Source organism: Somniosus microcephalus, chromosome 14, assembly GCF_052327205.1.
Source record: "Somniosus microcephalus isolate GS21.2 chromosome 14, FLI_Smic_1.0, whole genome shotgun sequence".
Lineage (NCBI taxonomy): Eukaryota > Metazoa > Chordata > Chondrichthyes > Squaliformes > Somniosidae > Somniosus > Somniosus microcephalus.
In genome coordinates this window covers 108,552,430-108,568,012 of record NC_141000.1, presented here as the reverse complement: position 1 = coordinate 108,568,012, position 15,583 = coordinate 108,552,430, and the positions used below count along the sequence as shown (strand labels likewise).

Sequence of the window (15,583 nt, the reverse complement as noted above, 5' to 3'; positions counted from 1 at the left end):
AACTATTGTGTTGGTAAAAATAACCTCAAAAATGGAAAGCCACTAAAAAAATATGCAACTAAAAGCCACTGCACACAGATTTCTTCAGCCAAAGTCACCAATTCATAGCTTGCCTCAATTTAGCAGCCAAGAGAGTGCTATTTTGTCCGGGCCATTAAAATTGCATTGAGCAGGGCTATTAAAATAGCACTGGGCAAGGCTCAATATATCCCTGATAAATTCAAGTGCCCTCCCGCCCCAGTAGAAAGCCACCACTAATAGACAACAAACAGCTTGCACAAACTAAAAGTCCATGCAAATAAAGTTAAATCATAATTTGATTGATGGACAGTTTAAAATTTGCCTTAAAAAGGTCTAAACTACCAGCAAGCAGAGTCCTTTGTTAAATGTACTGACATCTGGTTACTGTGCATTCAACACATGTTCACTCACCAGATAGCCAAGCATCTAATGTGCACGCTATGCTCAGGATAAATCAAAACATTCCCCCCTAAAAACTGGATTCGGACAGCAAAAATAGTGCATAGAATATAATCGACTTCAGATATCACTCACTTCAACAACAATAACTTGCATTTATATAGCATCCTTAACATCGTAAATCATCCCAAGGCACTCAACAGGAGTGTTATCAAACTAAATTTGACACTGAGCCACATATTGAGATATTACGACAAGTGAGGTAGGTTTTAAGGAGCATCTTAAAGGAGGAGGGGTAGGGAGGCAGAGCAGTTTATGGAGGGAATTCCAGAGCTTAGGGCATAGGCAGCTGAAGACACGGCCGCCAATGGTGGAGCAAAGAAAATCTGGGATGGGCACGAGGCGAGAATTAGAGGAGAGAAGAAATCTCGGAAGGTTGTAGGGCTGGAGGAGGTTACAGAGTTAGGGAGGGGCAAGGCCATGGAAGGGTTTGAAAATAATGATGAGAATTTAAAATTCGAGGCCTTGCTGGACTGGGAGTCAATGTAGGCCAGCGAGCATAGGGGTGATGGGTGAATGGAACTTGGCGTAAGTTAGGATACAAGCAGCAGAGATTTGGATGAGATCGAGTTTACAGAGGATGGAAGGTGGGAGGACGGCCAAGAGAGCGTTGGAATAGTCGAGCCTAGAAGTAACAAAGGCACAGAGGAGGAATTCAGCAGCAGATGAGCTGAAGCAGGGACGGAGATGGGCAATGTTACGGAGGTGGGCAATGTTACGGAGGTGGGCAATGTTACGGAGGTGGAAATAGGCGGTGTTGGTGATGGAAGTGGATATTGGGACAAAAGCTCGGTTCAGGGTCAAATAGGACGCCCAGGTTGCAAACAGTCTGGTTCAGCCTCAAGAAGCCAGGGAGAGGGATGGAGTTGGTGGCTAAGGAGCAGAGTTTGTGGCAGTACTGCCAATAGCCAGGTGAGACAGTTAGGTGTGAAGTGAGTGTTATTTTGTTGACCAGTGGCATGAAATATTTTATTTCTGTGAGAAAATGAGCTGATGATGCAAAGATCTATACATTTTAAGGGATTTGCATTTAAAATAGTGTGCATTTGAAAGAAAATTTACCACCAAGTTAAAGGGAAAAGAATTGGGATAATGAAAAAGTGCACATTTAACCAGAATTTGCTTTTAATGGATACACCCTTAAGTGAACTTCACTGTTATTTCATTCAATTGAAGGAACAACAGTGAATTTGGCAACACAGCACATCCTACCCAAGAACAGCATGATGGCAGGTGGGCAGACTGTAACAGTATACAACACAGTAAAAATTGATCAAAAATAAGGACATTTACTAGCTAAATTAGCAGCAACCTATATTGGTCATTTAAATTCAAGGGAAATAACCAATATCTCTATTTTATTTAAAAGCTATTATGGTGCTCAACGCCTCTGTTTGCTGAGTAACTGAGTCAAAGTTCCAGGTTTGATCTCCGGTCTGCAGTGGGCTTACTGATCCAAGCACAGCACCAATAGAGTTGCAACAATTGGAGTCAGCGTTCATTAGCTAAGAAGATCGTCCACGGTTTCGGCTCCCAATCAGCTATCCAGCGACTGCTGTTGGAAGTCGAGTTAAAGCAGAAATGGTCTCAGCTGTCAAACTCCCAGTCAAATAGGCTGTCAAATCGCTCAGAAATAATGGCTACTTGGGCATGGTACAGAACCCATGAACATTATGATGCTGAACTTAGCACAGAAAGAGTAAGTGCTACCTTAATGGCTGAACACATATCTGCAAACAATAATTCCAGCTCTCCATAGAATTTTACTAAGCCGTACAATCGCTACCAAAATGACTCTGTCTGGCTGCAGCCAGGCAACCAATTAACTAAATAGTATCCCGGATGGGCAGTTAACCAAAATCCATACCTTTTGCAGTTCGAAGTAGCGACTGTCGGCCTGCACCAAGTAGGGACTGTACTCCAGACACACTTGAAGGAACTTCCTTATCCAGTAGTGTGCCAATTCGCTGGCATATCCGCAGCAGATGATCAGGGGGCACATGCTGATTCGATAAAACCTAGAGTAGCACAAAACAACCATCTAAAGATGAGTTGAAGTAGGAAGATGGTACACTGCACCAATGCGTTGCATCATGATTTGGGAGACCCAAATGTACATGCTAGCCTCATCCATCCTTCATAATCTAGCTTCGTCCAATTGGGAAGTTCGCATTTTCAGGGTTAGCAGAGATGTATAGCAGACGTGAAGCAAAGACACTGCACTGAGAAACCCCGTCAGCACCTCAGCAACATGATCTGAAGAGATGTCCGATAACCTGCCTGCTCAGCTAGAGTTTCAGGGTGTGTGGCCCAGAAAAGACAACAATAACCTTTAAAATATGAATTCTCACTTAGAAATATGTAAATGCGTAACTTTTCATGAATTAACCTTTAGACACAGACATCCACCATCTCAGAGAAAAAAGCATACAGTAGACAGATCAGAGAGAAAGAAAAAAAGTACTTTTGGAGCGTAGTCACTGTTCTAATGTGGGAAACACGGCAGCCAATTTGCGCAACGCAAGGTCCCACAAACAGCAATGTGATAATGACCAGGTAATCTGTTTTTGTTATGTTGGCTGAGGGATAAATATTGGCCAGGGCACCAGGGAATACTCCCCTGCTCTTCTTCGAAATAGTGCCATGCGATCTTTTACGTCTGTCTACCTGAGAGAGCAGACGGGGCCTCGGTTTAATGTCTCATCCGAAAGAGTGGGACAATGACAATGACAAAGAAAGGAGACAGACCACAAACATGATGGTCTAATTCTTCATCTCACTGTGAGCAACATCGTGGAACATTAGTTAGTGATCTAAAATAAGACAGCAATGTAACTCGGGGAGGTGGGGGGCGGAAATGGATAATACACACAAACCAAATCATGTTTCACTTTCTTAACCTTAGAATAGGCAATAAATTTGCTCAAGTCCAAATTCTGGCAGAATCAACTACAGTTCAAAGAGATTGCCAAGGATAAATTTAAAAATACAGCGAAGCCTGCAAATTAACAACAGGCCACAGCATCTTAAGATGTCAGGAGATTGAGAGCTAATTTGTGATCTCCTATGGAACAACCTAACACCAAAATTTCAGATGCCACAAATCTGATGAAATGGAAGGGGGATAACTTATTAAAAATGTTTATGTTTTGGGAGATTTTACAGGTAGTCCACTAGAAACCAAGCAAGTTACGATAATTTCTATTTTTTGTGTTAATATCCGACATTTCACCCCGAGACACGGTTTCCAAATTAAAAACAGAATATGCTGAAATGCACAGTTCCATCAGTATCTGGTGGAAAAAGCAGGTTGACGATTTAGGTGGGTGCACTTAATTACAAATGCCATTCAAATCTTTAACCTGTCCTTTCTCTTTCCAACGCTGAGTGACCTGCTGTGTATTTCTAGCATTTTATGTTTTCATTTTAAATTTCCAACATTTTGGCTATTATGCATTAAAAAAAGCTCTACGCAATCCGTCATTACTTCACTCCGAAACAGGCTGTAAAGTTTGGAGCATGCGCAATATAAAATACCAGTTTTCTCTCTCAGCCAATCTGCGATAGGTTCACTAAACTGCAGCTCGCCCCCTTGCCGATGAAAGCGGAATTGAGATTGGGTGACGGCCAATTATGCAAAGGGTTACGCCATCAGAATGACTGGTCCTCAACCACGCCCCCTCAGAGAAAAAAATGCAATAAATTTAGTCACCCAACCATTTATCAATTTTAACACCTTTTACCCCCAAATAACCCCCCAAATAAAAAAAAACACGGAAAATGAAGGAAGAACACTACTTATTCAAAATTTAATTTTGTTTTCACCTCCCGATAAAAAAATTCTGGAATTAAACTTTTCTCCCCTTTAACATCAATTATCTCAACATTAAAATTAAAAAAATACTTACAAAGTTTTCATAGCTTCTGTGGTGTTCGTTGCCTTCCCAGTCAAGACGCTTAGGGAGCAGCTGCAGAAGAAAAAAAATTGTCGGGGGGTGGGGAAGGGGGAAAATATTTTTTAAAGATTTTTAAAACGTGTTAAGTCTTTAAATATCTAGCTCAGGTGAAGGTTTTTTTTTTATTAATGCAGAGAGAGGGGGGAAAAAGAACCGTCAAATCAGATAGCATTAGAGTGACATAAGAGGCCGAATAGGAGCAGCAAACGGAGTAAAGGACAGAGAGGCAGCGAGAGGACGAGCTGGGCGGCCGTTGCCGTCCGTCCGTCTATACACACCTCGTTCTCCTCCAGCTCCTGCACCAGCACCTGCGAATCAGAAGAAAAGAATATTTTATTTTTTTAATGTAATTATTGGAGGCTTTTATTTATTTATTGTTGTTGTGGTTGAAACATAATAAAATCCACTCACCTCCGCGGACTTTTGGCAAGGACCCGCCGAGAGAAAGCGAGCGATTAGGAAGTGGAGTTCTGAGGGAGTGGGGTTGGAAAAAAAGAGACTTTTATTCTTCTCCAACGTTGTCTTTTAAAACAAAACAATTGAGGTGTTTTAAGTTTCTTTTCCTTTATGTTCTTACCTGATTCTAATGGAGAGACTTTAGGAGAGGTAGCGGTTGTCTCGGCCATTTTTTCCTTAATTTTTTTTAATTATATACTTGGATTTCAATGAGGGATTGATTTTTTTTGAGGGGGGGTTGGTAATTTATGGGGTTTTTTCCTGAATAAAAGATCATTTTTTTTGTATATATGTGTTTTTTTTTAAAAAATTTGTCGCGCCGCTGTTCTCTCTCAGCCCCGGGCCCGGCCGCCTCCGGTCTCTTTAATCAAGATTTTCGGTCGCCATTGAGTGAGTGCTGAGGCCTGCCTCAAATCAGCCGTACACATGCGCGGAAGGAAAAGAGTCCCAGGCCTGAGGAGGAGGAAAGGGGGCAGAACGAGCCCAGTAAACGGATATAGCTGCTGGTGGGAGCAACCTGCCGCTTTAATTTCTGGAGATTATGGACAGTATAAGTACAGGGGAGTGTTTTATATTTTTTTTTCAAAGTAAGAGTAACGGTAGTTTAGAGACGCTTTTTTTAAAAAGGAGTGAATAAAATGGAGTCGTGGTGCTATATCGATCCGCTGCTGCTTTCATGCAACGTCAACGCAAGATGGCGGCGGCGCCGGGCCTGAAGGCGCTTGGAGTCCCGGCAGTATGATACCTAAAAAAGAGGTTGTGCCGCTCGCAGCTGTTTTAATGTGTTTGTAATACATTTGTTGTTTTGATTTTTAAAATAGTAAAGTGGCGGCATTAAATTATTATGTCGTGTGAGACGCTTTCTGTTTATGGTTGCAGTTAGTTCCCTGACCTGTCACCCTTCAGCTCTACCGAACGTTTCGAAGTGTCTCTTCCCCCCCCCCCCCCGCCATTTCGTGTTAACTTAAAAAATAAATGCTCCCCATTTTTTAAAGTGTTTAAGGGGTATTACAATAACCTGTATAATAACAATTCTTCAGTCATTAGTTTAGCTTCGAAAAAATGGTTCTTGTATTTAATATTTTCTCCCCTGGCCAATATCATTGCACCTTTTTTCCTCTGTCGTAGGGGCATTATTATTTTACAATGTTGTCACTCTATGTCCGATATCAGGAATCCTCCTGTGTCCTAAAAAATTCTCGAAGTACTAATCCCCTCCTATTATAGCCCAGTTTTTTTTAAATCGGCGCAGCCCAATTGTTAAGGGATTTGGTATTCGTCCCCTTTCGGATAACTTTATCATGTAATAGAGTTCATGATTGTCATTTTCTGAAATTACATAGCTGTACACCAAGTTCCACATTCTAACCATTCTCTGGGTAAAGAAGTTTCTCCTGTATTTCATATTTGATATTTTAGTGACTTTTATTTACGACCCCTAGTTTGGAACTAGGAAAAGCTGTACCAAAAATATTCAATTCTTTAAAAAAAACCTGCGATAAAGACCCGTTTCAATTTAACTTTAAATAAATTGATATATTTTCGATCTGTTTATCAATTTTAAATATGATTTAAAGGAGCCTAGCTATGAAGGTCCTAATTAATTTTAATAGTCTGATAAACCACTGTGCTAATTCAACTTTCTTGCCTTTTTGAGACCACTATCACCAGTGATGTCAAAGGTACTTGCTCTTTAAACAAAAATATTAAAAAGAGTCAAAATAAATAAGAGAAAAATCTAAATTAAGGGTTACTGTAATTCTTGAGCAAATAATTTTTAAAGGTTTCTGACAAGATTCTCAACCCCAAGCAAAATGAAATCTGCAGGAATAAATAATAACTACAAAATTGGCTCACCTAGATTTATCAATTGACGTACCATAGCCTTGTTCACATATGTGGCAACAGCTAAAGTAGAGCTATGTTGTTTCTACTTTACACCAACAATAGTACCTTAACTTCTACCTCACCTTGGAGAAAAACAACCTTTCCTGTAACTTTTTTTAATTTCTCGCCACTGCCATCCTTCCGGCTTTTCTGAATGGGGCGATCAATTTGTGCAGAATTGTGAACAGATCTCTGCCATTAGTTGGGTTGAAACTCCGTAACCTTATTTCACACATTTGATCTTCGTAGCTAGAAATGTTGGTATGGGCTGGATTAAACGTGGGACTCGTAGGCAAAAGGGAACCTAGACCCCCAACAAAGTTTAGTACATAAAATAAAAACAAATACACCTCAAAAGGAAAAAACAGTGTTTTGAGATCCTTTGTCAGAAGTGTTTCACCTGAAGCCTGTTTTTTTTTCCTTTTGGATGTTGAGGAAGAAAGAAATTGCATTTACATAGCACCATTCAGGACATCCCAAACTGCTTTACTTTTAAAGTATCTTTGAAGTGTAGTCACTGTTGTAGGGAAATATGCACAACAAAATCCCACAGACAGCAACAAGATAAATGATCAGATAATCTGATTTAGTGATGTTGATTGAAGAATAAATATTGACCAGGATACGTGGGAATGTGGGGATTACTCTCCTGCTCATCTTCAAATAGTGATATAGGATCTTTTATGTCCATCTGAGAGGGCAGATTGTTTACCATCTCATCCGACAGTGCAGCACTTCATCAGTACTGTGTTAAAGTGTCAGCCTAGATTATGTGCTTAAGTCTCTGGAATGGGTCTTGAACCGACAACCTTCTTGACTGAAATGTGAGCCAAAGCTGACACACATGTAAACTACTGTGTATTTCCAACATTTTCTGTTTTATGATTTTATCATTGATAGTTTATTTCATTTTTTTAATATGTTTTTATTTGTTAGAAATATAATTTTGATTATTTAAAATTGTACAAAAGCTGAAAGGGGGGAAAAAAAGGGTTGAGCACTAAGATGATCCCAGGGATGAGAGGCTTTAATTATGAGAAATGACTAGAGAAACTGGGACACTTTTCATTAGAACAAATATAGTTAAGAAGAGATCTAACGTATTCAAAATTATGAGATTTTGATGAAGTAAATTAGGAAAAACTATTTTCACTGGTTGGTGAGTTGGTAGCTAAAGGTCATTATTTAAGATCATTATCAAAAAAGAATGAAGGAGAATTTTTATGCAGAGGATTATTGGGCTATGTAATGCCCACAGTGGTGGAATAAAGGGGAAATTAATACATTTTTGAAAAATACATTTGTTTTAAAGGGTACGGCAAAAAGGCAGGAGAATGGGATGAAGCGGTAGCTCTTTCAGAGAGCCGGCAAAGGCGCAATGGGCCAAATGGTTTGTTTCTGTGCTGTAAAATTCTATGATTTTATATCCAGTTCAGCATGCCTAATAACAGTATCAAAAGGCATAGTGCAAATCACAAGATAATTACAAATTTGCTGACGATACAAAGCTAGTTGGGAAAGTAAGCTTTGAGGAGGGCACAAAGAGCCTGCAAAGGGATATAGACATGTTAAGTGAGTGGGCAATAAGGAGGCAGATAGAGTATAATGTGGGGAAATGTGAGGTTATTCACTTTGGTAGAAAGAATAGAAAAGCAATTTTTTTAAATGGTGAGAAACTATTAAATGTTAGTGTTCAGAGAGATTTAGGTGTCATCGTACAGGAAACAGAGGCTGGAATTTTCTGGCATCCGTGCAACCGCCGTTGGAGACGGGTCGGGAGAGAAATTTGAAAAACCTTGGAGCGGGTCAGGAACCTGCCGTCATCCCACCCCCACGCGCCTTTCCCTCGGGCGCGTTTGCCAGCACGGCAGTAGCCGAGTGGCAGAGGCAGCTGAGGTAATTTAGATCATTATGAGGTACTTGTCAGACCCTTAAACCTCATTTTAACCCTACCTTTCAAATTTCCCTGGATGAGCATGGGAATCATGCAGCTCAGGAACCACATCTGTGAACCTGAGGTGGAAGTTGAGTGGCCATTGATCCATCTCCATCTCAGCATGAAAAATACAATTAAAAACTCCCACCTGACACTGCAGGTCACTTTCCTAAGGAAGATACTGTTGCTGAGTGCATTGTCAGCACAGATTTAGCTTTCTAGAGGTTGCAAGTCTTTTCAACAAAGTCGGGATCACCTATCACACAATTGATAGATTGCTTCTGTCATCTCTGCTTGACCTGCCATCTATTACATAAGCATGGGTGCCGTTTATACTGTTTCACCTTGGTCCTCAGAATCAGACCACGATGAGCCCCAGCACCAACAGCAACAACACCACCAACCTTCTCCTCAACTACCTGATGCTGCACAGGACAGAGGGCATCAACGCAGGGATGCACCGCACTGGAGGCAATACCCCCAACACAGGGTATACCGGAAGCGTATGAGCTTCCTCAACATGACTGAGCAGCAGTGCCAAAGGAGGCTCAGGCTATCGTGCCAGGTCGTCGCAGACATTTGCAGATTGTTGGAGCAAGACCTGCAGCCCAGAGGAGTGGGTGGGCACGCTTTACCAGTGGCTATCAAAGTCACCAGTGCCCTCAACTTCTTCGCCTCAGGCTCCTTCCAGGGATCTGCAGCAGCCATTTGCCACATCTCGCAGTCGGCTGCCCACAAATGCATCAAATAGGCCACCGAAGCCCTCTGACAAGTCAGCCAATTATATCAACTTTGCCACTGAGGAAGTCAGTGCTACTGAGCGGGTGCTAGCCTTTGCTGCTCTGGCTGGCTTCCCGCTAGTGCAGGGCATCATCGACTGCACACGTGGCCATCAGGGCACCCCCACATCACCCAGGAGTCTTTGTCAACCGCAAGGGCTTCCACTCCCTCAATGTGCAGCTCGTCTGCAACCATAGGAAGATCATCATGCATGTGTGCACCAAATTCCCTGGCAGCTGCCATGACGCTTTCATCCTGCGCCAGTCCACCCTCAGCTCTTCGCGCCTCCAAACAGACTTTCCGGTTGGCTGCTTGGAGACAAGGGATATCCACTGAAGATGTGGCTCATGACACCCTTGAGGAGGCCAAGTACTGAGGCCCAGGAGAGATAAAATGAAAGCCACTTTTCCATCAGATGTGGCACAGAGCAGACAATAGGCATGCTGAAGATGCACTTCAGATGCCTTGACAGATCTGGAGGAGCCTTTCAGTATGCACCAGCCAGGATCTCCAGAACTGTCGTGGTCTGCTGTGCCCTACACAACACAATGCTGCAGCAAGAATTAGCACTGCACGAGGAGCAAGGCTCTGAGCGCACAGCCTCTTCAGAGGAGGAGGAGGAGCAGGAAGAGCATCAGCTGGAAGACGAGGAGGAGGAGCAGGAGGAACCTGCAGTTCAGATCCCACCAGCACCCGAGCACATTGCTGCCAGGGATGGCCTCAGCATAGCCAGATTTACTTAACTTCAGGCATTACACCCATATGGCCCCCTCTTTCACTATTTGAAGGGGCTGCTCCTCGATTTTTGGTTGCACTTCAGTCCCACGCTCTTGATCTACGGTCACCCGGTGCAGAGGGGAGCGGGCAGGTTGGAGGACCTCCTCGTAGGACTGCTCCTGGGCCTGGCTAAGAAAGCCATTAATTGGTCCAGGCAGCGGGCGGTCGAGGGGGTCGTTCAGCCAGATTGCCTGCCTCTCTTCCGCGGCCATGTTCGCGCCCGGGTGGCCCTGGAGTTGGAGCACGCGGTGTCCGCCGGCACGCTTGAGGCCTTCCGCGACCGGTGAGCGCCGTGGGGACTGGAGTGCATCATCAACCCGGCCAAACAAATTTTAATTTAATTTGTTAAGTTTTATTTAAAGTTTTATTAATTTACAGATAATTTGTTTATCCACCCCATCAAAAGAGTACACCCACATGGCAGTCACTTGCTGCGTCAAGTTCGCACCACCCCACAGCAACACTATAAAGCATCCCTACAATGACGAAGCCATTCCTTTCACACTGACCACCATTGCTGGAGGTAACGTTAGGTCTCACCATTCACTCCAACTTACTAAGCCACTTCCAAAGTTGCACACAAATTTGTCCATGACTGGAATGTGGTGAAAATAAATATTTTTATCTGTGACATCACAGTACTGAAAACTTCACACAAACATTTATTACTACACCCAAGTGGCTACCCTTGTGCATCTACTTGTGTTTCATCATTCTCTTACGCATGCTTCTACAAGGTGCTACCCCTGTGGCTTCAGCAGAGGTAGAGGCAGTCTGCTCACTTCCCTGCTGTGACTGCATAGACACTTTTGGTGGATATCCTCTAGGTTTGGAGCCTGTGATGGCCCTGCCAAAGCCTGCTCCTCCTGTGACTGTGCAGAGGCAGACTCGGCCATCGCAATCCGAGGAGCCATCTGGGGCTCTGACTGAGCGGGGGGGGGGGCAATGGGGGAGAAGTGTAAGCAATTTTAGAGGAGCCCCCACTTCCATGTCCCCTCTCACCATCATCCCTCTCCTGGGCCACCCGCACTTCCCTGCTAGCAACGAGCTGGAGTGCACCTTGCTGCACAGCAGTGGGACCATGAGGACCCACGTCTACATTGAGATCCCTCCTAGACAGGAGGTCTATGAGCGTCGGCCATCTATTCTCCATTGATAGCCATCTATTCTCCATAGAGACCATGTGCTCCTGTGAATGGCGCATTAGCTGCTCCATGCAGGTGGTCATCCTTTCCATGGAAAAACCTACAGTCGCCATCGCCTGCGACACGGTGGTGCTCATGTTGGAGATGGACTCCTCCATTCTCTGCACATCTGCAGACATCGCGGTCGCAAAACCTGTCAAAGCCCCCTGCACTTCTTGCTGCACCTCCAGTATCACCCTCTTTCTGGATGGCCCCCGAGGTTCAGCGTCTGCATGCAGCTGAGCAGAGCTGGGAGCATCCTGCGCCCTCCGGAAAGGAGTTTCCACTGCTGTCCCTGTCTCCACCTTCTCCTCTTGCTCACTTGTGAGACACCAGGTGACAACACTACTCTATGTCATGTGGCACCCACTGAGGTATGGGTATCTGCGCTCGTGCTGGGTGTGCTTATGTCTGGTGACGGTACACCCTCCGAGGCTGGAGGCTCCTTTGAGGAGTCGTCTTCCTCTTCCTCCTGGACAGTTAGGGGGGAGGGCTCTTGATGGACCTGTGGGACAGTATAGAGATGAGTTAGATATATATCAAGAATGGGTAAGATACCATTATGTACATGATGAACATTCACTGGCTGCTGACATCAGTCCCCTTATGAGTGACTGCTGTATGCCATGTGGCTGTATGAGATGTAATTCTGTCACCAGATTGCTGAGAGGTCCCCCTCTCTCAGTCTCCCACCTCCAGCTGCTCTGCGACTCCTGACACTTCCAAGGCGACCTCCTCTGCTGATGTTAAGGTGGCCAATGATGGAGGGCCACCTCCGGTTTTCTCCCTCTCCCTCTTATTGTGGGCTCTCTTTTCCTGCAAGGAGGGAAAGAAGAGAAGGTTATGTGAGAGTGATGGAATGAGTGTAAGGAATGGATGGGTTACATCTTTAGAGGGTGACTTTGATGGAGTGGGTTGGCAATGCCAAGTGGCCTCCTTGTGTGTTAGTTGGTATGATTGTATTAGGATGAGGGTGAGTGTGAGGGGTGATTAGTCAGATGGGGATGTGATAATGTAGATAGAGAGGGATGGGTGGACATGCAAGGTATGTTGGTGTGAGTAATGATGTGCAGGAGTAGGGTTGAGAAGGCAGAGTGATGGGGATGTGATGAGAGGCACTGCAGGATGAAGTTGTGTGTGGCTTTGCACTTACCTTTCCTGTTCTAATTAGATCATTGAAACGTTCTCTGAAGCAGAATTTCAGCCAAGTGGCAATCAAACATTCTTTGAATTGTATCCAAAGGCTCAACCTTACAACCTATTATTCCTGAAGTGCAATCGTTGTTGTTTTGCAGGCAATGTAGCAGGCAATTTGTGTTCAGCAAGGTCCTACAAATGACAATGAAATGAATGGCCAGTCAATCTGTTTTTGGTGATATTGTTTGAGGGAGGAATGTTAGCCAGCACATCAGGAAAAATCCTGCTCTTTGAATAGTGCCTTGGGATCTTTTATCTCTATCAGAACAGGCGGACAGGCAAACAGGGCCTGTTTAATATCTTATCTGAAAGGCAGCACCTTCAACAATACAATACTCCCTCATTACTGCACTGGAGTGTCAGCCTGCAATGTGTTTAAGTCCATAGTGGGACTTGTATCCACAACTTTCTGACTCCGAGGCAAGAGTGCTGCTAACAGAGCCAAGCCAGCACTATACGTGTAAAATTGACTGTAATCTATTATCAAAGTTGGCATTTAAGTCATCAGCACAGTGTACCAAGGGAAATATTAGAAACTCATGGGCAGGATGCGAAACGTTTGCTTTAACCTTTTTACTACAAAAGTTGTTAGCCTGGTGCAACAAAATAGAGCATCATCACACAGGACCCAAAAATGGGTTGGAAGTGCCAGCTGCCAAGCTGATAATCTAAGTGCACTGTTGTTGGAAATCACCAAGTGGGCAGAGAAATGGGAGGAAAATGAGTTGCTGTCATTAAACCCTTGTGGCTCTTGTGAGTGAGGTTCACAGAGGCTGGACTTATGGCTTTAGGTGGTGAACAGCTATGGCGATTAGGGGAAAATATTAGCATTCCTACTCTTCTTAAGCAGGAAATCCAATGGAAAAGTAGAATCTGGGATTGATATGAGGGTGTCAGTGGCTGTGGGGATAGAGACAGATGATATTTCAGAGGGGGAAGTAGGCACTTGGAAATGGATTTGGGATTTGAAGCTCAGCTCCGGATCGAGCAGGACACTGAGTTTGCACACCATCGGGTTGCGCCTGAGCAAGCAGCCAGGAAGGGGGTTTGGATCAAGGATTGAGGTATGAAGTTTCTGACAGAAGCATAAGGGATTGATCGATCAAAAGACAAGGTAAAATCTGTAGAATTTTATACCAAATAATTATTCTTCTAAATTCGTATTCATTTTCCTGAAAGTATGAAATGAAAATATTTCATGTTAAAAAGTATCTAGCCATGAGTCCTTGCTATTATGTAGCAGAAACCTTGTCACCTCAAACATACTTTTGGTTAAAAAGCAACAAGTCATGGGTTTCAGTCATATGTTTATCAATTGAATGCTAGGATTTCATTTTTAAAAAAATCTTGTATAAAGTTCTTTGTATGCCAAACTCTTCACATTACCAGCTGTACTACATATGTGATGAAATGGCAGTGAAAGGAAGAACATGCATTTTTATAGCACCTTATCATGTCACCCAGGACATCCCGTAGCACTTCAGTTACTTTTCAAATTATAGAATCATAGAAAGTTACAGCACGGAAGGAGGCCATTTTGGCCCATCGTGTCCACACCGGCCAAGAAAGAGCTATCCAGCCTAATCCCACTTCCCAGCTCTTGGTCCGTAGCCCTGCAGGTTAGAGCATCCCAAGTGCACATCCGAGTACTTTTTAAATGTGGTTAGGGCTCCTGCCTCTACCACCCTTTCAGGCAGTGAGCTCCAGACCCCCCACAACCCTCTGGGCGAAGAAATTTCCCTTCAAATCCCCTCTAAACCTTCCCCCAATTGCTTTAAATCTGTGCCCCCTGGTTTTTGACCCCTCTGCTAAGGGAACTAGGTCCTTTCTATCCACTTTATCTATGCCCCTCATAATTTTATACACCTCAATAAGGTCTCCCCTTAGCCTCTTCTGTTCCAAGGAAAACAGACTCAACCTATCCAGTCTTTCCTCATAGCTAAGATTCTCTACTCCCAGCAACATCCTTGTAAATCTCCTCTGTAGAAAGTGTGGCAGCCTTTTTACACACACCAGGGTTCCACAAACAAAAATGAGATTAATGACAGTTAAACAATTTTTGGGGTGTTGATTCAGAAAGGAATGTTCGTCAGCAGACCAGGAGAACGCATCTCTTTGAATAGGGTTTTTTACATCACCTGAACTACTGGAACAGGCACATGGAGCTTCGATTTAACATCTCATCTGAAGAATAGAACCTCCAACAGTCAGGTAGCTTACTGTCTCGGCTCACACATAAAGAATAGCCATTTAGGTGTGGTCTCAGAGTGTTCCCATGGAACTGTGCCCCAGCAAGGAGTCGATTCAAGGAGCAGAAAATTGGAGAAAAAAAGAAAATACATTTTTTATTGTTATATTAAGAAAACAAATCAGATTTTTTAATATTGCCCAGAGGACGTGATATCTTTTTTATTTCCACTTATGATTCTCACCCATGACTACAGGACTTGTGAGTTAGCAAATCACCCCTTTCTGAGGGTGGGGAGGATATGCTGTGCTTCTCCATATTCCCCATTTTGTGAATAGTGAAGCTGAGAAAAATATCAAAAGTTATTATTCTTGTAGCAGAACGAAAGGACCTCAAGGGCATTTTGTGCTTTCCTTTGCATGATGTTAAAATTGGTTACATTTTGTTACAAAATTATGAATAAATAAAAACATACATCAGAAGGGGAGACTTGTTGGATCTGAACTAGCAGTTACTGTTCCTGCATTTTCAGCTTCACATAGTAATATGCTACTGAATAATAATCATATTTTGAATCTAATTTTGCTTTTAATTTTAGTATTTGAAGACCAATATTTCAATTACTGATCTGTCGTCAGTTAGCTCATCTCAGACAGGCACTAAGTGGGGTGCTATGACTGGCCTCAGTAGTCCAGGCTATGGAAAGGACATTGAGCTAATATTCTCTCTTCCAGTTGATATC

General features: G+C 43.4%; 1 protein-coding gene and 1 long non-coding RNA gene across 2 annotated transcripts in view; one reads left to right on the top strand and one right to left on the bottom strand.

Annotated features, from left to right (window-relative positions):
- The window catches only part of LOC147107826 (bromodomain and WD repeat-containing protein 1-like), a 122,544-nt gene extending 117,056 nt beyond the window's left edge, over positions 1-5,488 (bottom strand). Inside the window, exons 1-5 of the mRNA XM_086007167.1 lie at positions 5,014-5,488; positions 4,848-4,906; positions 4,715-4,744; positions 4,389-4,448; positions 2,348-2,498 (exon numbers count right to left, since the gene is read on the bottom strand). Of these exons, the coding sequence (XP_085863293.1) occupies positions 2,348-2,498; positions 4,389-4,448; positions 4,715-4,744; positions 4,848-4,906; positions 5,014-5,062 (349 nt within the window). The 5' untranslated portion in view covers positions 5,063-5,488. The remainder of the gene's footprint in view (positions 1-2,347; positions 2,499-4,388; positions 4,449-4,714; positions 4,745-4,847; positions 4,907-5,013) is intronic.
- A 41-nt stretch (positions 5,489-5,529) lies between these two features.
- On the top strand, positions 5,530-15,326 carry LOC147107825 (uncharacterized). The gene is made up of 2 exons (XR_015080892.1): positions 5,530-8,169; positions 9,072-15,326. It is a non-coding gene; the product is annotated as an uncharacterized LOC147107825 (long non-coding RNA).
- Positions 15,327-15,583: the final 257 nt, after the last annotated feature.